The sequence below is a fragment of the Passer montanus genome, unplaced genomic scaffold (assembly GCF_014805655.1).
Source record: "Passer montanus isolate IOZ18808 unplaced genomic scaffold, ASM1480565v1 scaffold25, whole genome shotgun sequence".
In the NCBI taxonomy this organism is placed as follows: Eukaryota; Metazoa; Chordata; class Aves; order Passeriformes; family Passeridae; genus Passer; species Passer montanus.
The window spans coordinates 3,987,213-4,012,702 of record NW_024367149.1 but is presented as its reverse complement, the minus strand read 5'-3'; the positions used below and the strand labels follow the sequence as shown (position 1 = coordinate 4,012,702).

Genomic DNA, 25,490 nt, shown 5'->3' with positions numbered 1-25,490 from the left:
CACAGGGGATCGGCGGCCCCCAAGGGCTCTGGTTTCCCCTGGCCAGGCTCATTCCACCAGGATGACTTTCCTCCCGAGCGTGAGGCGCCCCGGTGCCTGCGGCACTGCTTTTTATTTATACCTGCAGTGGAAATAAACCCCGTGTCGTCAGAGCCTGGCGAGAGGCATGAGCTCATCTCTTATATTTGGTGGTGATGAAAGAAGGGTAAATAAACGGCAGCAGCAGAGACATCCCTGCCAGACCCATCAGGGAGAACTGGGGGTGAGTTTTTGCCATCCCCTCCCATAGCTGCCGGGAAAACTGAGGAAGGGGATTGCCTTAGGGAAGGTGAGGTGGGGGAAGGCAGTCTCAAAGGGGATCCCAGTGCCCCTTCCCTGGCTGAGTGCAAGCCAAGGATACAGCGGGGTGAAGCCCAGCTGGGAGAGTGTTTGGAGCTGGCAGGAGCTCCTGTGCATGGGCAGGGGGTGTCCTGGCAGCTGCCAAGTGCCCAGCACAAGGTACCAGCAGGCTGGCTGGGAGACGTTACAGTGATGCTGAGTCAAAGCTAGGAAGTATTCCCTGATTTGGTGCACAGTTTCCCAGTAGACCCTCACTGTGAGATGCCCGGGAGCTCGAGTGCCTGCTCAGCATCCATGCGGATGGGAAAGTACAGCCCACACAACTGGACAGCATGGACATCTTTCTAGCACCCAGTGACAACTAAAACTAAAAGGTCTGGAAGGGGTAGGGAAACTCCCGGGTCGGTATTTCAGTCAGCCCCAGAGTAGATTGGGTGTCCCTCTGTCACAGGGACCATGCACCTGAGAGCATCTCACTGCAGCACGCTCAGTGGCCAAGGTCCAGCTCAGCCTGGGAGCACTCCAGCACTCCTTGCTGGGAGAGGGGCCCTGGTTGCTGGGCAGGGTCTGCACCCTGTCACCCACGAGCTGCTCAGGGCTGTGGGAGCAGCGTCACCTGTGGCCACGTGCAGGGGACAGCTGGTGACCGGGACCCGCTCAAGCCTCTCCTTCAAAACAGCCCCCACCTCCCCCACAAGCCCTCGAGGCCAAACATCCTCCTCGTTTACCGAAACTCGGGGCTTACTCACGCCTCCCGGCCGGCTGCAGCTGCGGGAGAGGTCCTGGAGTTTCCTGCCCAGCCTGACTCAGCCCAAAGCTCCAGCACCTTTCTGCCTCCGCTGGGATGTGTGGTCTGAAGGTCTGGAATACCACTGGGAGGAGGCTGGTAGTCCTTCCCTCTGGGCCAGTGGTCATGTCACATTCCCTGTTCCCAGTCCAACATTTATTCCTGCTTTTCACCCCTCCATGGGCAAGGCATGCTTGCTGCTGGTCCCCAGATGCTTGCTCTGCCAGCAGGTCAGCAAGCAGGTTCTGTGTTGGAGGGGGTTGGTATGAGGTCGAGGTTGGGGTTTTGGGGTGCTTTCCTTCTATTTATGGCAGGCAGATGGAATCCCTCCGTCATTCCTCCATCATTCCCTAGGGGAAAGGATGGGAACATCTGGAGAGCAGCAGGAGAGCATTGACTCATCCTGCAGCTTCATTAACTTCTTATAGCTGGTTATCATTTCCCTCAGATAAGAAGAGAGCAGCATCCGTGGGGTCAGGCCGGTGGTAATTGTCTGGGAAGGCTCTGGGGTTAACCCTTCCCCAGCTGAGCCTCCCGGAGCTGCCAGGGCACAGCCGGTGCTGGGGAACTGCTCGGAGCATCCCCCGTTGTGCTCTCAGCCTGATGGGGAGCCCAGCTCACCAGGGCAGCTTCTGGGGCAGGAGGAGAACTCCTCCCGGGGCAGGAGGATGCCACTGCATTTCCAGGAGGATGGGGACAACAGGCTAATGGCTACTTCTAGTCAGTGCCACGGAGAATGGTGCCGGCAGCAATCAGTCTCTGTCAGCACGGTGTGAATCCCCCCGGTCTCCCCATCACGCCTCTCTCTGGGTGTAAAGATGTTTTTGAATCTCGCTTTGAAACCGGCTGAGCCTTCCCTTTGAACACCCCCCCAGGCTCATGCCTAACGAGGCAAACAAGCTAATTAGGCCACGGTGGAGCCCGGGGCTGATCGCCTGGGGCCAGCGCCCGGCAGCGGCCCCTTCCCTGCGCAGGAACAGCTTGTGGCTGCCCTCCTCAATCCGTGCCAGCATCCTTAAGGCGAGTGACAGGCCCCTGCAGAAGCCCTGGTGGCAGGTGGGAAGAGCTTTGGGGTTTGCTCGGTGCATTCCAGTGATGGGAAAAGCTCTCTGCAGTGCAATGAGACCCTGGGACCCCCCAGCAGCATCCCTGGGTTTTAGCCATGCGCTGTGACTATTCAGCCAAAAACAGGTGTTGGAGCATCTTGTGGGATCCCTGACCCCACTCTCCTCCACCTGCCCAGCTCAAGACAACCTGCCAGCTCACAGCTCCAGGGCAAGTGCTACCAAAAATGGGGAACTGACTGTCATGCCCCCACAAAGCCTGGCAGAAATAACCCTTCTGGCCAGCCAAGAAGGTCCAGAAGTGTGGCTGGGAGATGGGAGCATGAACACGGACCAGAATGGGGCCAGGGTGCAGCTGGCACAGCCCTGCCCACCGCGAGGATGCCAAGGGCAGAGCAGTCCGTGGGATGATGCTGTGACTTCATGGGGTGCCAGAAGGGCAGCACCCCATTTGCCCTGGGTCACATTTGGCCACGCTGGATGGCTGCCTACCCCAGCGTGGTGGCATCTGTCCCGGCTGTCCCCAGGCTGCCCCGGGCTGCCGGGTGCTTGCTCCTGACAATGAGGTAGCGTCTCCAATGGCTGGGTTAAAGGCTTCCCTTCAGGCATTGGCCAATCTGTTTTCTCTCCGTCTGGGAGCCAAATGGAAGGCACTGGCCATAAGGGACCCACTGCAGCTTGGTGTTCCCACGCAGGCAGGCAGGCTCCCAGGCTGCCTGCTGCACAGCAGGGACACTCCAACGAGAGGAGATCAAGGTCAAGGTGCTCAAAACCAGCTCTTCCCAGCTGTTCCCCATCCCAGCCCTGCTGGATGTGTGCCTCTAAAGCCTTGTCCTAGGAAAGAGGGTTTCTCCCCTTTTCTGGGTTTATTGCCCCAGAAGGAAGCACAGCTAGAGTGGTTGGAGGCTCACAACATTTTCTGCTGGAAGATGCTGGGCTGGGAGATGGAGCATCTCCCAAAATGGCTCCAATTTCAGTGAAGCTGCATTGGGGTAAAGACCAGTGAGCAGAGTGGAAGGGGGCTCAGAGCAGGGCAAGCCCACATTCTTCTCTGTCATTCCAGGCCATTTTGGGCCTGACACAACATCTTTAGGAAAATTACAGATTTTATTTTCTTTTTTTTTTTTTTTTAATTAACCATTACAAACCATCTCAAATATGTTCATTTTTTAAATTATTCCCAACCTCCCGTACCCCTCACCCTCCAAATTCTCCAAGAAGAAGAATTTCAAAACATTACATTTGGGTCCAGTTTGAACCAAAGCCAGATTTTGAAACCTTCAGATCTTTGCAAAAGGCACCATCACCCTCCAGACAGCCACCACCCAGCCCAGCCAGGATGGGAGACCTCCAAGACAAACACATGAGGCAATACCAAAGGATGCTGAAAGGCTTCTTCCCCCTGGACCATGGTGAAGCAATGTCCCTGTGCTGGCCTGGCCATGGGGCTCAGACAGACACATCCCACCCTCTGACTCCTGACAGGCCATGGGACATTTCTGCTCCCAGCACTGCCTCTCTCCTGAGCCCAGGACCCCTGAGCCCAGGCTGTGTGGCCTCCTGTGTGCTTTCCCCCATTCCTGCAGCATCCTTCACCACCTCCCCAGGGCAGCCACCTTTCAGGGCTGGGGGAAGTGATGCCAACTGGGGCACATTCACAGCATTTTGGGATTACTGGGGGTCACATGGGCCTTTAGCAATTTGAATTGCCTGGGAACCATAACCCCATTCCATGGATGCATTCTCCAAGCAGTTTCTGCTGGGTTGGGGTTGGCACATGGCACCTGGCCCTGGAAACTGGAAGGTTCCTGAGGCAGTTGCTCAGCTCTTCCCATGGGTCCCATCCTGCAGTGGGACCCCAGTGGAATGGTGAGACTCCCTATCCCATGCACTGGATGTGCAGTTTACTCAGAGCAGAGATGCTGCCTCGTGCTCTCCTTGGGCACGTGGAACTCAGGGTCAGTGGAAATTGGGACAAGAATATTTTCTGGGGGAGTGGTGGCAGTGAAGTCATGCACTGCCCCACTGGGGAAATGGGGGCATGGGCACAGAAATCAGCCCCCATGTCTGCAGGAAGGCCCACAGGGGTGAAGAGCTCTGAGCTCTGTGCCAGAGGGAAGAACCATGGGCTCAGAGTTCCCTCTGTCTCTCCCTCCAGATGCCTCAGCTGTGGACATGGACCTGTACGAGGCCCAGACACTGGCAGATGCCCTGAAGTGGTACCTCCAGGAGCTCCCCACACCCCTCATCCCTCCAGCTCTCTACAGTGACTTGGTCCACATGGCTCAAGGTAAGCACACATGGGCTCCCCCCACACCTGGGACCTCTGTGGGGCTGGAGAAACTTTGGGAAGCCCCTAGAAAGGCTTCCCAGCATCTCCAGGGTGGCTCTGACCCCATCCCCTGCCCAGTGCTGCACTAAGGGCAGATTCTAAGGGCCATTGGGAACATCTCCTGTGCTGGAGCAGCACAGCAGCATTTGGGAGATCCTCTGGGAAAGAAGGGAGATGCAGGGGGCTGCTTTGCCTCCACCACAGCGTGGTCTTCTCCCTCTGCAGTGCCTGGAGGAGGAGGTGCTGCCTGCCAGGACAGGCAGCTGCCAAGGCTGGGTGATGCTGGCCCCAGAAGAAAGCGTTATTATAATATTTTGGCTCTGCTGCCTGGGAATTTTTCCTGTAATCTCATTAACTCCTGGCTTTATATAGGCACAAAAAATTCCCAGCTTTTTCAGCTTAGTGCCATTAGGAAGTGGCTTTAGATCCCTGCAAGCTTTTGAGGCTCTGTGCAAATGTATGAGACCGTCAAGGTTTTGGTTTTGTTTGATTTCTTTTCAAATAAACAGAGCAGGGCTCATACCCAGGTCAGCAGAGCCCATGGCCCATCCCAACAGTGAGGCCAGACCAAAACCCATCTCAAGTGAGTCCTCACAGAGCCACTCAACCCCTCCCAGCCTGAGGGCCCGTGGGCATCACCAGGCACACAGGAAACCCTTGCCCACTGTGTTTGACAGGACCTGAACCTCTTGCTGCTCGTGAAACCAGGATTTCTTCCCCTTCCACAGCAGGTTTCATCTCACTGCCAGTTGCTGCAGTACCCTCCATCCCTGAGCATCACCTCCCCCTCCTAAGCCAGATTAGTGCTTGGGCAGATCATATTCTTGGCTGCCTTAAGAGGCACTAAAAGATCACCTGTGCCCTCACCAGTGTGGCCTTTTCCTACCATGTCCTGATGGGAAAAGGCCACGGGCTCTTTGTGGCCTCCAGGGAGGCAGAAGGGACACACAGAGAAGGTGAGGGATAACTCACACACCATCCTCCCTGCCCTGTGCTGAGACACAGAGCCAGAAGAAATACCCCTGGGGCTGGTGGCACAGAGAAGCTGCCTTCCCCTCACCCGTCAGAGGAGAAATCAAAGGCTGCCTCCTTTCCAAGGATAAAAACGCAATTAGGAAGCAATTAGCTGGGTTGCCTCGTTAAGCAACTTCAAAGGGAAGCGCCTTTCCCTGCAGCCTGTGCTGCAGCGGGCTCTGCTCCTGGCACAACAGGGGCACGAGGAGGAGGGGGCAGAACAGTGGAGAAACCAATGGGAAGAGGATTTCTCTGGGGCTTAAAAGAAAAAATTAAAATATAAGTCTTTGAGGAGATGGTGCTGGGTTTTGGCAGCCTGCCCTGCAAGGCTCCTCTGCCCTGCTTGAGGCTGAGAGCTGGGAAAGCAGCAAGATGACCACCTTCAAAAGGAAGGGAAAAACATCCTCAAATTCCCCTTTGGCTGTGAGCCTTCTCCTGCAGGATCCTCTAGGTGCAAAAAGGTGCAAAAAAAGCAGGAATTGCAGCAGGGGAGGCCTTGGAGCAAAGCTAAACATCCCTCAGGAGCAGTTTCTTGGATACAAGGGCTCACCAACACCCCATTGCCAACACGGCTGGGTGGCAGACCCTCTTTGGAGGGGATCCCAGACCCCTGCCACTCTGGCTCTGGTGCACCCTGGCTCCAAGGATGGATGTCGGGAGCTGGCTGGGCATTGGCCAAGCCCCAGTCCTGGTGCAAAGAGCCGCGGGGAGCTGAGTCAGCCCCCGGCCAGCCGGGCTTTGGAGACGGCTGAGAGCAGCCCAGCCCTGGGGACGTCTCTGTCCCCAGCAGATAAAAGGGCTGGGACAAGGCAGGAATGGAGGATGGCTGGAGAGCGGCTGTTTCCTGTGCCTGGGGCAGCATCGCAGTCCCAGGGCGCTGAGCTCACAGCTCACAAGACCAGGGAGCCCCAGCCAAAGCTGCCAGAGGGCACCGGGGACATGGTGGGAATTTGTGGGCTGTGGGCTGCTCAGGGCACCCGTGACAGTGGTTTTGGCAGCACCTCTGTGATGTGCAATGCCATTAAGTGCCTGATTTTATCCATATGGGCAATTCCAGTATCACTGGAAGCAGCTGCACCTCAGTCAGCTCTCCCTGTGCTGTGTTTCATGGGGAGTGAGACAGTGATCCAGGGGGCTGCAGGAGCCTCACTGCAGCCCCACCTGCAGCCCAAGTGCACATTATTTTTTCTTCCTAAAAACCCTTTTCCCTCCCAGCTCACTGTTTCTGCAGGGGAGAGCTAAGCCTTTAAAATCAGGAGATCTTCAAGCTGGTGCCCATTTTCCCACCTCTGACTTTACTGTGGCTTTGCTGTGCACCAAGGAATGTGCATTTGAGCAGCAGTAAGGGATTTTGAGGTGCAGCCCCTACCAGGTGGGCAGTTCAGCCCTCTGAGCTCCCTCTCTGGATGTGCTGACAGGGGGAATGTTCTAAAGGCACCTGACAACTTGGTGTGAGGCAGGTAAACCTCAGAAAGTGGCCAAGACCCTGAAGAAATCATCTCTGCAGATCCTGGCATATCCACAAGTTCCATGGCCTGTCTGGGAAGGGATGGCCTGTAAAGAAATAGTGGTGGGAGAGGTTGAGGTCAGGTTTTTTTGGGTCTCTAGGAGTAGAGAACTACCACATGTCCTGTGTGCTGGTAGGTGCTGGTCTTCCATGAGAGGCATGGGGATGCCCCTGACCTCCCAAACTGACCTTTTTTTTTTTCCTGTGTCCCCTCTGCTACAGAGACCCCAAGCCTGGAGGAGTGTGGCCAGCGAGCCAGAGCCCTGCTGGCCCCCCCAGCCCTGCCACAGCCACAGGCACTGCTCCTGCGCCAGCTCGCCCGCCACTTCTGTCACCTCTGCCAGGGCAGCCAGCGCAGCCGGCCCTCGCCGCGGCTCCTCGCGGAGCTCTTCGGGGAGCTGCTGCTGCGCCCTGTGGCAGCCAGGTGAGGTCCCCTGCCATGCACGGGACAGGGAGGGTGGCAGGAGGGTGCCCATGGACAGGCTGCTCCCAGCCAAGCTGGTTTTGCTGTATGCCAGCCCACCAGTGCCCCAGGCACAGGGCACTCTGAAGGGGGAGGCCAGATCTGGAAGCTGTCACTCCAGCTGTGGTGCTCAGACATCACGCCCGTTCCCAAAGTGAGCAGGCACGATGCACACACGAGACTGGGACTGCCAGATTGCCTCAGTCCCACAGCAGACCCATTGGGGTAGCTGGCTGCTGTTCCAGGGAGCTGGGGGTCTCCAGGGCGGTGGAACTGCTGGTGTCCTCACACACCTCTCCTTCTCCTCTCAGCACCGAGGCAGGCCCTGAGCTCCGTGCAAGGATCCTCGAGTCCTTCATCATGGCCAGTGAGGTGGCAGAGCTGCCAGCAGCTCCTGGTAAGAGACGTCTGGCTGGTGGCGGTGGGGGACAGTGGGTGTGGCATTCAGAGCAGTGACAGCAGCAAGTCATGTTTTCAGTGGCTGGTGCAGTGATGAGAAGGTGCTTCTGTCCCTGTGGCAGTGCCCAGGCCATGCTGGCTTCCTGCCCCACTTCCCTCTCTCCTTTCTCCTCACAGACACTGATTTGGGGGCATTTCTTTTCAGCCCCTCAGAAGGTTTGCTGCTCTTTTCTGGCTTCATGTCTCTGTCATTGCTCTCTGGTCCCTGGGTTTGTGATGCAAACAGATTCTGTTCCCCAACCTTGGGGGCTTGGTATGAGCTGGGGGCTCTTGATGGGGGGCTTGTGTGCAGCTTGTTTTGGAGAGCAGGGATCTGGATATAATCTGGGAGGAAAGAAATAGCAGCATGACCATAAAATGGCAGGATGGTACTTGCTACAGGATCCAATCAGGGTTTATGATTTTTGACTCGCATTTAGTCCCCACGTGTGCAGAATCATGCTGCATCCACTGCTGCTTCCCCACAGAGCATCCCCAGGGTGGGGATGAGGACAGGCACTTGCCCCCCACCTCTCCATGCATGGACAGCAGTGAGGAGAGTGGCTTTTTCTGCAGATGTTAACAAGCCTCACCCTCGGGGCTGCAGTCCTGTCCCTTTCATTGCCAGCACCAGTGTTTCTCTCCAGCACCTCCTCGCTCTTTTGCTCTGCTGGCCACATTCTCTTGATGTGTCCCTTTTGCTGGGTGGCAGCTTGTGATCCCATCAGTGTCCAAAACTGAAGCACACGCTCCCTGTGCCCTCTGCAGCACTCCAAGGATGGGAGGAAGCTGTCCATCCAAGTAGGGATGTACATGGGAGGGAGAGAAGGTGCTCAGGGAAGCACAAACCTCAGACCCAGAGGACCACAGAGACCCAGCCTTGGATCCCACCTCCAAGCTGTCACTGAGACCCATCTATTCCCCCACACTGAGCTGTCTGGATGCCTGAGAGGCACAATTGCTTCCAGCCCTCCTGCTTGGAGATATGTTGGCTCTGGCCCCAGTGAATCCTGTTGGTTTGTGATGTCTCTGGGTCCTTGTCACCACCCTGCCTCCCTGGGGGATGGCCAGGCCAGGCAGGATTACAGCTCTTAATATTCCTCATAAATCAGCCCTTTCAGACCTGTCATCTCATTTATTGCTCTCCCCCAAGCTCACACCCATGAGTTTGTCAGGATGCATCTGTCTCTTCCACCTGCTGATCCAGCTGATGGGCAGCTGCAGCCCAGCAGTCCCTGGGGTCACTGCTGCTGTCCCCAGACTTTGTAATGTCATCCATTGTCACCACCCCAAACTGAGGAGAGGGGTTGGGCAGGATCTTGAGGTCCTCATCCCCTGTCTGAGTCAAAATCTCCCCTGTGGTGATCCCACGAGTGTGGGGCAGGACACAGGACACCTGGACTCGCTGTGGGACTTCAGGCAAGTCCTGCCACCTCCCCTCTCTTTGTACCTAAAAGTGAGGATATTATTACTTGGCTGTCATCACATTAGGATGTTGGGAAGCTTAATTAAATGCCTGCAAAGCGATTTTGAGAGCTGTGGATGAAAGGGGCTATATATAAAGTGCAAAGAATTATTATTAGCGCTGCGGTCCAGGTCCTGCTCCTGCTCCCATCAGCCTGGCCCCACTCCCCTGCATCCCGGCACCGGGATTAGTTCTGTGTGTGTGGAGTTGTGGTTTTATAATTATACATGTAAAATAGCTATAAATACCCTGCAATAACACGGCGGGTGTGTGTGCATAGCACAGGAATAGGAGTCGGTAGCTGACATAAGGAAACCGTGGTGTGACCTCATTCTGACTCATGTAAATATACCTCATGTGAGGGGGCAGCTGGGGGGCTTGGGGCTGCAGGGACAGTGGCCTCCTTGGCAGGGAGAGGTTTGGGGAGAGATCTGAAGCTCTCTGCTGATTCCAGGGAGGCTCCTGCAGGGCCAGGATCCTTCCTCTCCTGTGCGTCCTGGGACTGATAGGGGAGTTTTTGAGTCTTGGATGTCAAAATCTTAAAGAATAAAAATGTAAATTGTGGAATTTGGCTCCTGGAGGGGCTTCTCTGGGTGAACTTGCTGTTGTTGGGTTTGCAGTGTCCCCTCTTTAGCTGCCCGTTTTATGAGCTGCAAAGGAGAAAATGGGTTTGTGATGGTTCCAGAAAGCTATTCCTAGGATGCAGCTTTGGGATCATGCTGGAGGCTCTGGTTTGCATAGGGCAATGCCACAGATCCGTAGGGAAGCTGCCATGGAGCCTGGGGGCAAATGACTGCATTCAGGCCACCTCAGCGTGCTCTCCAGTGAGTCCCCAGCACTGGGCAGACACTCCAGGGGGACATTTCTCAGCCCCACGGGGGCCCAGGGGGGCATACAGAGCTCACAGCAGGATCCCAGTGTCTGGGAATGACTGTTTCCCGAGCAGGGTGAGGGGGCAGGGGAAGGCAAAGGGAAGGAGTGATGCAAATACCAGCTCAGCTGAAGGAAGATGACTTCATCTCCTTTTCCTCTCCTGGTGCTATTTATAGTCACTTTAATTTACTCCCCTTTGCTTTATTATCTCTCCAACAAGCCGTTAGCCCTCAGACTGCAGGATGCCTTTACTCACCATGCAGCCAAAAGTTCTGAAAAAAAACCCCTCAACCCACCACCAAAAAAACCCAAAAGCGGGGGCAGGAGGCAGAGCAAGGTGGCAGAGTGCTTGGGCAGGAGCATCGCTGTCTGTGACGTAGCTTTCTGGAAAAAACGAGAGGACTTCTGGCTCCTTTGGAGAAAGGAGTGAGAACTGGGCAAGGAAGATGTTCCCTACCTCCTTCAGAGCAGTGGCTGGAGGGATCAGGACCCGTGGTGCCAGGGTCCCCTCCTCACCCTAGGACAGGGGCCACTGTTTTGCTGGACCCTGCTGAGGCAGACACCCCAGGACCCCCAGCCCTGCCCTGCTTCTCTTGGGGCAGTGCTATCATGCCAGGATATGGGGATCAGCACCACCCCAGGTGCCTTGAAAACATCTTCCCTACAAGCAGGTTTGGCAGCCTTTGTGCCATGGGGAAACTCAGGAACAGCCTCCCTATGGAATCACCCTTCCAGTGGCTTCAGAATCCAGTCCCTGGGAAGGTTGGTGCCCAGGGGCCCAGCCCTGAGCTTAGCTCTGTGGCACCCCATCCCCAGTGCTCAGCAGTGCTGCAGTGGTGGCAGTGGTGGCAGTGGTGACAATCCTGTGAACATCCTGTGATGTGACACTCTGGGCACTTCCCAGCCCAGGCCCCAGCAGGCACCTCTGGGACAGCATCAATGCTGAGCAGGACTGCCGTGTTAAGCCAAATTAAAAGGATCTGGCTTTGAAGTTTTTAATTAACTTTTTCCCTGTTTGCTTTCTTCTGGATCCAAGGGAAAAGCCCAGCCTCCCCGCTCTCCCCAGCTGATGTGGCACGGGGGAGGTTGCAGACTCAGATGTGCAGGGGGTCAGGAGGGAGCAGGAGGCATTCGATGTAATCCAGCACAGAGGGTGCAGCTGGGGGCTGTGTCCAGGTGCTGCCCTGCCTCCCCAGGAGCATCCCTGCACAACCATGAGCATCCTTCCAACTGACCTGCTACATCAGCCACAGGGAACCTCAAATTTGCATTACCCCTTGGTGTTTCATCCCCTCGGAGCTGCTGGTGTGGGTTAAAAATAGCCAGGAGAAAACCTAACCAGAACCCTGGGTGGAGAGCAGCATGAAGAAGCCATGGCTGAGTGGTCCCCTGTGCCAAAACACCTCATTCTGCCTCCCCAAATCTGCAAATAATACAGAGAAAACAAATTAACGCTGGGGAAGGGGAGGAAAAAGAGCCAGAGCCGAGCTAGCAACATGAGGTAGGGAAAGTGGCTAAAAATAACAGATCCCTGAAGGCATGGGGAGGAACATGACGGGGATCCACACTCCTGCCATCCCAAAAGGCAGCCTTGTGCCTTCCCAGCTGCTCTCATAACGCAGCCCTGCCCGGTGAATCCAGGGAGGGAAAAGCCTCTGGGAAGGGTGGCAGTGGGGAGGTGAGAGGTGCAGAGCTGTGCCATGGAGCCAGCAGCAATGCTCCCACCTGCAGCAGAGCATGGGGGTGCCCCAAGCGCCCAGGGTGCCCAGCTGGGAGGGAGCTGCTGCCTGACCCACTTGCAGGCAGCCGGCGGGCAGTGGGATGCTGCTGGGAGACCCCAGGGGTGCTGCCTCCACAGCTAATTTTAGCCTGTGTTCAATTAATCATGGAACAGGAGGGGATCACAGCAAGCCCAGCCTCTGCCGGTGCCTCCCCTTTCCACCTCCCCTTTCCAGCCATGTGTGCTGCTGCAGGGTTTGGAGGAGCAGGGGCCAGGCGTTCCCTGATCCCTGATCCTGGGTTTGGGCTGAGGAACTAAGAGAGGTCCTGTGCCACAGTCCTCTTCCTCCAGTCAGCTTTAAGAGGCTGGAGCAGCCCTGGGTAGGATGTTATCTCCTCATGCCTCAGTTTCTCCCCTGTGGCTGGCATTGGTGACCTTTGCTGTGGAATTTCTCAGATTGCCTGTACAGCTCTGAGCAGGTATTTTCCTGGCATGTCAGAGCTCTGGAATGCATCCCTGGGATGGGGAGCAGTGACCCCCAGCAAAGGATGTCTCAGGCAGCCCAGACCTCTGCTGCATGCCCTGATGGCAGCCCTTTTCCTGGGACTCGCCAGCTCTGGTGTGTAAAGCTGGGGCAGGAACAGCTGCATTGCTCGGAGACAGGCAGCTTTCCCAGCACGAAGGAGAGAGCCTGGCAATGCTTTTGGGGCACAGCATGAGAGCCCTGTGGTCCTGCTCTCCCCACAGCCCAGCTTCACTGGTCCCCATGGCAAAAGCACGGCACTTTCCAGCCCTCCCCCATGACAGAGGGAATGGCTCCTGACGGAAACAGGGCTCGGCTGGGATTGAAACCCTTTTCCTGCCTGCACTGTGTGGCCAGAGCTGATAAGGCCTGGATAACCCCAAGCATTGTGTGTTCTGCCGGCCCATGACCCGCCAGTGTGAGAGGAAACGCTGCTGCTCGGTCAGCCAGGATCCAGGGGGAGACTGTGTGCCGGTGGTGGGGTGCTGGAGTGCCCTGCTGTCTGGCCAGCCTGCTTTCCCTTTGGCCAGCATATGAAGTTTTGGGATGGCTCTGTCAGATTGGTGCCAGCCCAGGTTGCTGTGTCAGCACACAGAGAGCCGACCAGCTCTCAGCTGTATGGTCATGATAAAAGCTGCCAGCGTGAAAAACCTGGGGCTTCAGGGTGATTGTCTGGCACAGGCAGGGTTTGGCCCTTGGGATTTGCATTCCATCCTCTTGGGATGGAGCTTTGAACCTGGGACACCTCTGCCTGTCCCAGAGGGCAGCTCCCACAGGCCAGGCTGGCTGAGCAAAACCTCGCCAACCCAGAGGGAGCCACCAGCTTTGCTGTCCCACAGTGGTGAGGGCTGGCTCGCTCCCTGTGCCGGCTGCTGGCCAAGCCAGACTGCGGGAATGTGTGTGCCAGTGCGCGTGTCCTCCCGGCTCCTGCCCTCGGACGCCGTCTGGGCTGGCGTCACCCTTTCTGCCGCAGCGGCTCTGCCTAAACACCGTGGGCAGCTTCACAAAAGAAGATCAGGAGGGTGACAAAGTGCTGGCCACGCCACCAGCCACAGCTGACTGTCCAGCTTGGCACCAAAGCTGGGAGCATCTTTGTCTGTGCAGTGGCATTTCCATCCCCTGCTTCCTGCCTGGCAGCAGGTCCCCCTGCTGCCCTTTTGGCCAGGAGATGCCAGAAAAGGGCAATGCTTCCCATGGGGAATTTCATGCTAGAGTAGGGAAGCTGATCCCACTGTGATCCCACCAGCACCCCTGGACCCTGCCTCCCTCAAGAGCACCTGGCTCTGTTCCAAAGGGTGGGAGGAGGCAGGCTACCCAACACAGACACATGAGCAGCTCTGGGAAAAGGCAGGATTTGTGCTTCTAGGAGGGAAAATGAGTCACAGGGGGATGACAGGGCTGTGCCAGCAGCAGAGCGTGGCACTGGGGTAAGTGGTGGCTGTCGGCTGCCATCCGGGAGGTCAGGCAGAAATGCTCTTACAGGCCTTGCCTGGCTTTAAAATCTATTAACGTCATTTTGCTGTTCGAGCCGAGAGCCGTACAGGCAGCACAAACGTTCGGGCACGGCTCAGATCAGAGCAGGATTTCAATTACAGTAATCAAAGGTGACACAGATAAGAAACCCCTGGTCTATGGAGCCACGACAGCTGTCCTCTGGCTCCAACCAGCACCCATCCAGAGCAGCTCCATCAAAATCACTGAAGTGGTACTAGGGTAAAATTGGATTGGAATCCATTTTCATCTGCCGCGGTGGAAAATGCTTTCCCTGCACTCCTTGGGGAGGAAAACCACCTTCTCAGGGACAGCAAGGGAGGAAGGTGCCAGGCATGGAGGAGGGGACAATGTCCCCAGGAACAGCACTGATGGCTGCTTTTGGATGATGGAGGCAGCAGAGGGAACAGCTGGGATGCTGGAGCATCAAGGCTCTGCCTCCTGCCTTCCCCTCTCCATTTCAGCCTGGCCCCACAGTAACAGTCATGGGTGAGGCAGGGATGTGCTCAGCTTGGTGTCAGGCTCCCTGGAGGGATGGGCATCCCTCTGAGCCCTGTCCATGGCCAGAGCATCCCAAGATGTGCTGCAGGATGGACTCCCAGCCAAGGAAAACTTGGAGAGAGGGTTGGGAGGTTGGAGGAGAAGAGTCCAAGGGGCAGGAGCTGGCACTCTTCTTTCATCCTTGTAAATGGCAAGGTGGTGCACAGGGAAAGCTGCCTCCTGCTCCTGCCTCTGCCACCACCTGCCTCTGCCACCACCTGCATGTGGTGAATTGTCCCCACTGCTTTTGTGACTTTTTGCAAATGTTTTGGATGGCAGCAGGGCATTCCTACCTCTGACTCCCTCACCCCTTTGGGCTCCCACTCCAAGGAGTCACTGGTGCCCACCGCCACCGCCTAATGGGACCCTGTTTGCAGCTCAAGCCATGGGGGCATCCCTGGGTCCCATGCACACAAGGGGTCCTTTCTGCCCCTGCCCCAGCCCGGCAGGATCCGGCCAAAAACACAGCATGTCTTTCTGTGCCCACTGGCCCCGCTCCAGCCTGGCCAGGTGTCAACTGCCCGGCCGCAGCGTGTCCCCCCCACGGTGCTCCGCCGGGAGCAGGAGCCCTCTCCCAAACACTGGAGGTTTGTTCAGGGTGGCGGGGCTGAATGGTGGGTCTGTGTGGCTGGGAATGCCGGGGCGGGGAGGGAATTTGAGCCGCTTGTTTCATCTGTTTACCTGGAAGTGGAGATCATGGCCAGGCCCAGCTGCCGCAGCGGCGGCACTTTCATGCCAGCGCTAACGGGATGGGGAGTGCCGTGCTGCACCCGACACCGTGCAGCCTGCAGCGTGACAACCATGGGGACACAGCAGGGACTTGGCAGGGCTCCCCTCCCTCCATGTGCCTGCACAGTGCTGAGCCCTCCTGCTCACTGCAGCTGGAGAGCTGGAGCCTGGGGAGGGATGTGGGAATGATCCCGAGCCATCACAGGGGTGGGTGATACTGCACGTCATCCTTTGTCCTGCAGCATCACTATGTCCCCGGGCTCTACAGAGTCCCCCTGCATGTGTCCCCATGCCAGCTGGGTCCCCATCCCAGCTGTGTTCCTCATACTGCTGGCGGTCTCCACCCTGACTGTACATCCCTGCCCCATCCATAGCTCTCTGTCCCAGCTGTGGTGTCCCACACTGGCTGTGGACACCTACACCAGCTCTGTCCCTGTGTGGGTTGTGCATCCCTGCACCAGCTGTCCCCCTGTACTAGCAGTGTACCCATGGGAGCCACTTAGCAGCTCTGGGAGAGAGGGGCTACCCATGCAAGTGCTGGGTTCTGTGAGGCAGGACTGACAGCCACACACAAGTTGCTGGGGAGAGAAAAGGGATGATAGCATCTTCATCAGTGCCTGGATGCACGGGGATTAATGAAGCTGGCTTGCCTTCCCCAGGATTCAGGTTGCCTTATCTGTGTCTATCTGTTCTTACCCAGGCACTGCTAGAGCTGCTCGATGCGCACAGCTAATCCCAGAGGCTGGCAGAGAGGGCAGGACTGCTGCTTCCACCCACACCCTGCCCACAGCCACCGGGCCGGGGGCACGGAGCTGGGCTGTGACCTGTCCTGCCCCAGGCCAGCTGATGCTGGAGATAACCAGAGGCACGGGGCAGAGGTGCAGGAGTTTGGCAGTCTCAGGCTGGCAGTAGTATGTGCAGGGTTGTGAGGCAGGCGTTGCCTCTGATCCTGATTTCGAGGCTGCATCACCTCCCAGTTCTCCCAGCAAAGCTGTGTCTGCTCAGTTCATATCTGTTAATCCTTCAACTCAAAAAAGTTACTGCTCCATGGGACTGTCTCTGGGAACTTGTGGCTGTTCTTTGGTTAAGCAGATTTCTCCATCTTTTCGATACTTCTGGCATTTGGGGAGGGTTGCAGGTGGTGAAGGGACTGGGGTGCCCACAGAGGCTGGCACCTCACTGAGCAGCCTGGCACTGTGTCATGCTCAGGAGACAGGGAGCAAGGGCTAGATCATTTCACCTCACACCACACAGATGTGCCTGCACCATCCCTGGCTCTTCCCAAGTACCTGGAGGACCCATAAGCCCTGACTGCCCATCCCTGGTGCCATCAGGAGGGTGTCTTCCCTCTGGCTCCTGGCACTTCTTTCTCCATTCTGTGTTGGCTCTTCATACCCTGGGGCAGGAGGAACATCCGAGGCTGTGCTTCGGCACCATCCCAAATTTCCTACCTGGTGTGCACAGTGCCATGGCAACACTTTATTTTTTCAGCTGCTTCCCTGTTTTCCTTGCAATTGGGCTCTCTGACTGGGTGATGGTGATCACAGGAGCTATTTGGGCAGGGTTCAGCATGCTGCTGAGCAAGCAGTTTGTAGCATGGTGCCTCATGGTGGCCTGTCCTGCCATGTGCCCCACGCCTCTCACGGCTCTGACCCTCCTTGGCTACAGCATAGAGGGAAAAACATCACCTGGGCTTGGGAGTGACTGCTCAGCTCTGCACACCCCAAAGTTGCTCTGGGACCTCAAAGCTATCCATTTCCCATAGGCTATACAGCTCCATGTACCATAAACATGGACTCTGTAGACTGATGTCCCCAAGGTCACCAATGCCACCAGAGCTCTGCGTCAGTGGCAAAATGGTGCTGAGTGTGGTGAAGTGGGTGCCCAGCATGGTTGGCACTGCTCTGCTTCCACAGCAGTCCTTCTTGTGTCCCAGCTTGTGGCTCCTCCAAAGCATCTTTCCTGTAACCTCCTGCCCTGGGTTTAAAGCTGTAAGGAAGGTGGCCTGGAGAAGGCTTTGGAAAATGCCAGTGGGGAACCACGGCAAAGGAAACTACGCCAGGGGGGAGAATGGCATCCAGAGAGGACAAGCCCCCAGTACTCCTGTGTGAACAGGGATTGGAGGACAGTGACAGGAGTTTGCTAATGCAAAAAGCACTAGCAAGAGCTGGCCCTGACCAAACAGGCTCCCTGGGCAGTTTCAGGAACAGTCACAAGCACTGAGTGGCTGCACATGTCTGAAAGGAGCTCTGCTCCGCAGCTTCTGACAGCTGCTTCTGCAAGAGCCTTAAATTGAACATTAGGGGTGTTTCAGAAAGAGAAGCCTGAGTGTTTTGGGGACCAGAACAATTCAAGAGATCCTAGACAAATTCACAAGCCATCAGTCTTGATGGGAATCTGGTCTTTTCAGCAAGAAAGACAAAAGCCTTTGTCCAAGTTGTTTCCAACTAGCTTTTAGTGGGATTAGAACTGCAGTGCCCTGTGCTGGCAGGCATCCCCCAGGCCAAGCACAACCAGCCCCTGAAATCACTTTGTGCAGGTCTCAGAGTCCATCTCGGCATCCTGGCGCTTCCTGCTGCCATCACTTCCAATTTAGACCAGCTCATGGCAGAGACCAATATAGAAGCACTCTGCAGGATGGCACTTCCCCTCCCCAGGGAGCCAATGCTGGCACTTTGCTCCTGCTGCTCACCAGCTCCAAGGAACACTGAGGAGCTTGAATTACATTTTTCCAAGAAAGGTGGATTTGGTTTGCAGAAATATAAGGACTGGGGAACAGTTGTTCTGCTCTGTTGAGCCTTTCTGCCATCTGGAACAGCTTTTGGTTTCCTTCTGGATACCTCTTCCATGAAATGGCAGAACAGGGAGAGGGGCAATGGCACCACTAGGACCCCCAGGGAGGGGAAGGATGGGGAGATGGAATCAGGGAACACATGGGTCTGTCTCTGTGTGCCCTCTTCACAGGGGTGGGTGAAAGTCAGCCCAGGCAAACAGAGAGCTGATTTAGGGAAGGGCTTGGAACAGACCTCACTGTGGAGAGTTGTGGAAGGTTGTGGAAGGTTGTGGAAGCCCCCAGTCAGGCTGTCCATGGCATGTGCCCACTCTGCCCATCCTCTTGGCAGGTGGCCATGAGATCCTGCAGCCACTGCTTCTCATTCTGCATTTTCCAGCCCAGGGGCAGAGAAAGCCTCATTGTCTCCATCTTCTCTCTTTTCCTCCTGGGGAAAAACATAAAAGCAAAGTCCCCACATCAGGGCTGGATTACTCAGGGACTGAAGAGGGAAGAGCACATCCAGGGCAGTGGGCACTGCTAACCTCATCCGCCTGGGTGAGTTTCTAATGTCTAGTAAGGGGTTGGTGCTCCTGCAGCTTTATCCTCAGTAAAGCCATAAAAAATGTCTCCCATTCTTCCTGTTTGCCTGTTCCTAGAGAAACTGGCAGAACTGGGTCTCTGGAGCATGTTTCTCCTCGCAGTTGCTCACACCCCACAGAGCTCTTCCAGGGGCTGGACACCAGCTCCCATTGGCCTCCATTGGCCCAAGCCACTCATGTCCATGCCACATACTGGTGTCCTCTGGTCCCTCCCAACTGCTCTGTGCCAAACACTTCCTGTGTGGTGGATTTGATTTGGTGTCTCTGAGGCTGACACAGCTCAGGGCCCTGCTGCCACTGCCCAGGCAGCCTGTGCTGTCCTCAGCATCCAGTGCTTGAAACCACAACCTCATGGTGAGCATCCTCCCTGGAGAGGCCACTCTCTGCAATTAATCTGGGCATGGTTTATGCTAACGACTCTCCCCACTTTAAATTATAAATGGCCCTTGGCATGTGTGCACACAAACACATGTGTGTGTGCAGAGATCCTTTAAGGCCATCATTAGCTGTAATTAGCAGGATCTGTCACTCATCTTTGGCAGTTAACGATGAGCCCTGAGTCAGAGGAATCCAGCGGCAGATAAAATAAACACGATTTCAAACAGTTTGGAAATAACAAGCCCTCATTAATCAGACAAGCCCCAAAGGGAAGTGCTTGGAAAAGTGGCAGCTTCTTTGCCGTTGCTGAGAGTGGGGCTGGGTGGGCTCCAGGACACCCCTGTGCTCCCCAAACCCCCCTCCAGTGGGAATGGGAGGCCGGATATTCTCTCTTGGCTGACTTCATGGCAGGACTGAGGTGTCAGAGCCAGACAGTTTGAGCAAAACCCTGAAAACTGGCAAAACCTACCCAAAAGGGCTCCTGCACGGCCCCTCTCTGGGAGAAAGCAGCTGAGGCATGGCCTGGCCTTGATGTGCATGTGGGGGTGATGCTGGTGCAGGGCTCAGCTCTGGCTAGAGATGAAGCAGCTCTGGGGCAGCACATCCCACAGCCATCACTCACCCCAAGAGCTTAAAGGCTGTGTGGAGGGGAGCATCCCCAGGATCCAGCAGCACAGGGAGAGAGGATTTGGGGAAGGGGCTAGCACAAGGGATGTTTCCTAGGGAGCAGGGGGAGCTGGGGAGACTTCTAGCTGTCACAGCTGCAGCTAAATAACAGCAAATAGGAGGGGAATGGGACACATGAGGCTGGTTTATATTACAAAGGAGCAGTCCATCATGGGGTATTTAAAATAATCCGCTTAGATGCACAGTAGCAGATTTGGAGCGCTAAGGGAATTGAAGGCGCTGTGGCTTTGCAAGACTGGATCAGATCTAGTTAAGATGCCACTTAGGACAGTACATCCCATTCTGCCTCACTGCCCCAGGGGACAGGCACACAGCACCTGCAGCCCCTGCAAGGCCAGTCCCTTTCTGCCAGGGACACACCCAAGGTGACACCGAGGTGGCAGCTCCCTGGGACTGGCAGAAGGTTTGGGCAGCACAGGACATGGTCTGGACTAGGCACAGGACAGGGCCAAGCCTTTGGAATGGTGAAAGAGGTGTAACTGGTGCTTGGGGTCCAGGGACACCTTCATGGTGAAGCCAGGTGCCTGGTAGAAAGCTGGACCCACACTGGTAGGGGTGGGAACCTCCTCAAGAGTATCTATGTGGCATTTCCTGCTCAGCTGGGGCTGGGCACAGTGACCTGGTGTGGTAGGCTGGGACCAGGTGCTTCAGGGGAGGAGCTGGAGCTGGACTGCTCTGTCTCTGCATGGCCTTGTAAGCCTCCCAGCAGAGCCAGTGGCTACAGAGGAGGGTGGCTCCTAATGCCACAAGCTAGGGGGTCCTCTGCTAGGGTCTGGGCTCAGTGTGGGGTCTGTGTGGGCAGGAACATGGTCTGTCTGAGCATCCCTGGCATCCTCACTCTGCTCCTCTGTACCAGGCTGAAAGCTCAGCCTCAGGAAAGCCAATTTATCCTGAGAGAGGAATTTCATCCCAGAGACTTCATTACAGGCAGATATTCCCCCAGAAGAGTACCCTTCCAAGGGCAGATGGTTTCCACCTTGGCCAGGCTCAAGGGGTTCAGCCTGCAGTGGCCCTGCAGAGCCAGACCAGCAGCAGCCTCTCAGAGCCAAGCAGCACAGCCAGAAGTGACCCTGTCACAGGGCTGGTCCTCACACTGCCCATCCCTTTGCTCCCAGGAGCCCAGGAACATGCCCACAAAATGTGAGGCTGCGTGTCAGACCAGGCCACAGGACTGCCTGCACCTCTTCTTGTCCTCACCCTGTGCCCTCTGTCCCCCTCCGACCCCACTACAGGGCTGTGCTCAACACGAGGGCTCACTCTGGCAGGTTTAAACACTGTCCCCAGCTCCCCTAAGCATTAATCCAAGGGAGGATTAAGGTTACCAAGCTCCTGGAGCCACCCAGCTCTCACGTCTCCCACAATGGACCCCTCTGTCCTGGCCCGAGAGAGGGCACAGGGCTCTGCTCTCTCCCTGGGACTTGCTGCTGTGCCCCCCCGGCCCCCCAAGCTCTCCTCCATCAGCAGGCACCTCACTGGGGTTGTGCAGCACCTGTTCACCTCTGCAAACTGGGGACCAGAGATCATCTCTGGGGCTTTGGGGGCTTCCAAGTTTCTGTGACCAACTTCCCCTGCTCTCTGCAAGCCCTGGGTGGGTTTTGGGGTGGGCTTGAGCTTCTCCCCCCTCTTTTCCCCTGTCCCCCAGGTGCCGTGCTCTGGGTCAGCTCTGGGTTCGTGACAACTAGTTTAAATGCATGGAAAATACCTTAATCCTGGTAAGACCCTGATCCCTGCCTGCTCATACTTCCCATGAAAGTCCCCCACTTCAGCCATAATCCCCTGGAAGAGGTCATCTGTGCACCCTCCATTTGTGGGAGCAAGGGGCTCTCTCCAGGGCACCCCCAAACTCCTGGGGTTGGCACACAGGGTCCTGGTTAGTATTGCCCAGGGAGTCCTGTCACCTGCAGGGGACAGTAGGGATACAGATGCTCCTGCCACATGGCCAGTGGCTTCTGCCACCCTCTTGTGCCCCCTTAGGGCCACCAGCTCCAGAAGTTTTCAGAGAGAAGCAAGTAAGTGTAAACTATTTTTACGCAGTTATTTTCATTTCAGCTCTGAGTTGCTATATACCCCACAGTGAGCAGAACTCCGAGCCTCCCAGTCCCTATCCCCTCACAACTCCTGCCCCATCCCATCCTGAGGGCTCCCCAGGGCATGGGACTGGAGGAACCCCTGGCTTGTGGGGAGAAGGAGTGCTTTGGCTCTGCCCCCAGTCCCATTTCCCCAGCATCAGGAGCTTCTGCTGCCTTTACCTGCCCTGACCTGTGGCCCCACGAGCTGTAATCCCCCTCCTGCTGCACCCGCAGGATCAGAGGCTGCCAGTGTCCAACCCATCCCAGAGAAAGGAGGGCACTGGGGGTTGGTAATAAATCCTAATGATATCCTGGGGAGAAGGGTAGAACAGCAGGTTCTCACCACTCCCTTGCGTGGCAGTAGGAAAAGTGTGTGTTTGCAGAATTGTCTGTTGTATTTATAAGAAGCAAGGACAATGCTGGGATAGAGGCTGAGCTGAGCTTTTAACCAGCCAGATTACACTTAGCAGGAGCATTTACCTCTGCCTCTAATCCGCCTGCCACAAAGACTTGCTAACTCCTTCCCGGATTTAACTGGAAGGCTTCAAATCTTCCTGCAGAGGAGAGAGTTAAGCCCGAGCTGGTGCTGGAGGGCCACGCGGGTCAGGGTCAGCGCTCCTCCTTCTCAGGCACACCAGGTTTGGGCCGGACATTTAAGTCCCAGGCTCAGTTTTTTTCTGGCAACAGGCCCTGCAGTCAGGACAGGCAGGGGATGGGATGGTGCCAGGAGCCCTTTAGTCCTTGGGAGCTCAAAATCAGAGCCTGTGCAGAGCAAAGATTTGGACATTCTTGAGCAAAAATCACTGCTGCTTAAACACAGAGCAGAGGAAAAAGCTCTGGAGGAGTCACCTGGTGGGAGCAGTCCCTTGTTTTTAGCTGGATTTCTTGTAAGAACAGAAAATATCTGTAGCCAGTGCTGGGTGGCTGGGGAAGGTTGGGATGGCTGCTGTAGGATATGGTCATGCTCCCAACGCCTACTGTCACCTGAGACATGGCCAGTGTCCCCTGACCCCCCCATCCCACCCTGGAACAGCCATATTCTCCACTGCCTGCACAGGGCCAGGCCCATTGATCCTCAGAGCCTGGGACACCTATGGCACCAGCCCTGTGGCTCATGTCACAGAGATCTCTGCCAAGCAGAATCCCTCCCTTGATGGGAATTCCCTCTTAGGATGCTTTGCATGCATGCCAGGAAGGGGAGAGACAAAACTCCTGGTCCTTGGCCTGCAGCACACCCCTACAGCACCCCCAGCACAGTGACCCCAACACTGCCGGGGCCGAGGTGCCTTTGTAGGGGATTTTGGTGTGAGGCTTTGGGGCAAGGGGACAGGGACGTGGCACGCGCTGATGTCACTGAGCTGGCTGGCATTGGGCAGCACATGGCGCTGTAGGGGACCCACCAGCAAAGATGGTCAGACTGGGAGAGCGGCCAGGAGAAGGGCTGGAGCTCTGTGGCTGGCTCCACACAGCCTGGCCCGACGGGCTCCCCACCCTTGGTCTCTCCCCACACCGCTGGCACTCAGCCTCGCATGCCAGGGTCACAGCCTGAGCTGGGAAAGACGCGTGAGCTGAGAGAGCAGAGCCAGGGACGAAACCTCCCCTGACTTCTGGGAAGCCGGCAGTATCGGAAATTTCCCTCCCAGCACAGCTGCGTGGGAGGGACGGCGAGTCCCCTCAGACAGACCCTGCATGGTGTCCCGCCATCCGGCAGCACCTCTCGGGCTGCAGGGACGCGCGAGCTGCCATGGCCGCCCGGGCCAGGATGACATGGTGGCAGCCATCCCAGTGCCACCGCCCCGCCACCGGCTCCCTCACAAAGGCCGGAAGCCGGGCGCAGCCGGGGGGTTTCCCGGCTCGGCCGTGGCCCCAGGTGCCCTTGGGATGAGCTGGCTGCCAGCCAGCAGCACCCAGCTCGGCCTCTGAGTCCCTTTGCGGTGCCGCTTATAGGGGGCTTCTGCACAGGAATTCCCTGCGTTCCTCCAGCTGCCCCAGTGCCATGGCAGTGGAATCATACGGGGGGCTCCATCCACAGCATCACCCCCTCCTTACGCTGGTGCAGAAAGCACCTGGCAAGAGAAAATCCACCTCATGCGTTCCCAAATGAGCTGTGGGGCCTGCAGCAGGCAGAGCCTGCGGGGCTGAGGGTGCTGTGCCGGGGCAGGGCTGCAGAGCCCCCCCGCTCCCCTCCTCCAGCCTGCTGGGCAAGGGGCCAGCTTGGCTTCCGCAGCCCTTTCTGCAGGCTGGGCTGGTATGTTCACCACAAGCTATGGACGGCCTGGCTGCCGCTTACAGTAAATCTGAGCGAGTTGTTTTGGGCAGTCCCGCGGGCAGCGAACTGGCCGTGTCCTACCGGCACCGGCGTCTGCCGCAGGCGTCTCCTGTTCTCGGTGCTCCCCTTGGCTTTCCCAGCACTGCCCCGCCGTGTGTCACACCCCGGCATCAGCGGGGAGCCACTGTCCCAGGGCTCCCCACCTTCCAGTGTCTGGGGGAGGGGAGAAGCATCTGCCATCACCCCCCTGCTTTGGCTCCAGGTGCACAGCAGAGCTGCTGAGGAAGGATACTGGGGCACAGAGTGATGCCAGCACAGTCCCACAAACTGCTGCCCAACCACTCTCTTCTGCTGCTTTCTTCCATCTCTGCCCTCTGGCCATCAGTTCCAATCTCCAGCAGAGAGACTGGGGGATTTTTCTGCTTGCTTGGGACAGTGTGAAGCCTTCGTCCCTGTGGCGGCCAGCAGATGAACATGAAGCACCACTGAAGCATTTTCTTTAGGGCTTAAGTGGGATTTATTGGGTGAAGATGCCTGCTCCGGCCCTCTTCACAGATGGGTAACTTCAAGCACTGGGAAAAGGCAAGATTTGGCTTAACCAACAGAGTTTCCCTGAGCCCTCAGCAGCATATGTTGCATTTCCTTATCCACAGGTATTTTCTTCCTATCCTGTTTTTAAGTGAAAATCACTGAGAGGTGTATGTCACCCGAGACTGTGAGGCTTGGGGCTGCAAGGACTGTCCTACACTTTTCTTCAAATCTGTGCCCCAAGTCCAGAGGAAGGTGAGGTACACACTAACAAAATTTCACTCTATGAATGACCAAGAAGCAGAAAACAAGCAAGGCACTAAGTCACCCAAGGACAGACCACATCCCAGAGGTCTGCCTCCTGCCACCCCTGACCCTCCAGCCTGGGGACACTGCCCCAGAGCAGCTTTGTCAGCTCCGTGGTGCCTTCTGCATTTGGCCCAACCTTTCCCAGCATGGGAAAGGATGCACAGCAGACACAGGCAAGGGATTTTCCAGGGTGGAAGCTTGCTCTTGCTCTGGTTTTTCAGAAGCAGACTGCAAGCTTGTGAATCGGAGGTATTTGTCAAGTCGGTTCCTGCAGTGGAAATGATCAAATAATTGTTCATACACCCGTCTGGCCCAATGGCTCATGCTCACAGAGCAGAAACTGGCTGTCAGGCTGCAGGACTGTGGTTCCCCCGTGATGCTGTGGCATGTTTGTGAGAGGAAGATGCTGAGGCTGCAGGTGCCTTTCCAAGGCAGAGCTGTGCCACGCTCCAGGCACGCTGCCAGCCCGTCGCTCGGCCAGATTCGTGCCGCCTTTCTCTCGGAGAGTCTCAGGGAGGGCTGCACTTCACAGCGGGCTTTTCCTGTTCCACTTGCCCAACAGACTGCTTCCAGCATCTTCTCTACCCCTTGTC

The 25,490-nt window shown here is 56.6% G+C and overlaps 1 protein-coding gene across 1 annotated transcript in view; it reads left to right on the top strand.

Moving 5' to 3' along the window:
• Positions 1-25,490, top strand: part of LOC120503174 (phosphatidylinositol 3-kinase regulatory subunit gamma) — a 77,719-nt gene that overhangs the window by 9,640 nt on the left and 42,589 nt on the right. The window contains exons 5-7 of the mRNA XM_039711389.1: positions 4,349-4,480; positions 7,266-7,467; positions 7,818-7,903. Coding sequence (XP_039567323.1) covers positions 4,349-4,480; positions 7,266-7,467; positions 7,818-7,903 — 420 coding nt within the window. The remainder of the gene's footprint in view (positions 1-4,348; positions 4,481-7,265; positions 7,468-7,817; positions 7,904-25,490) is intronic.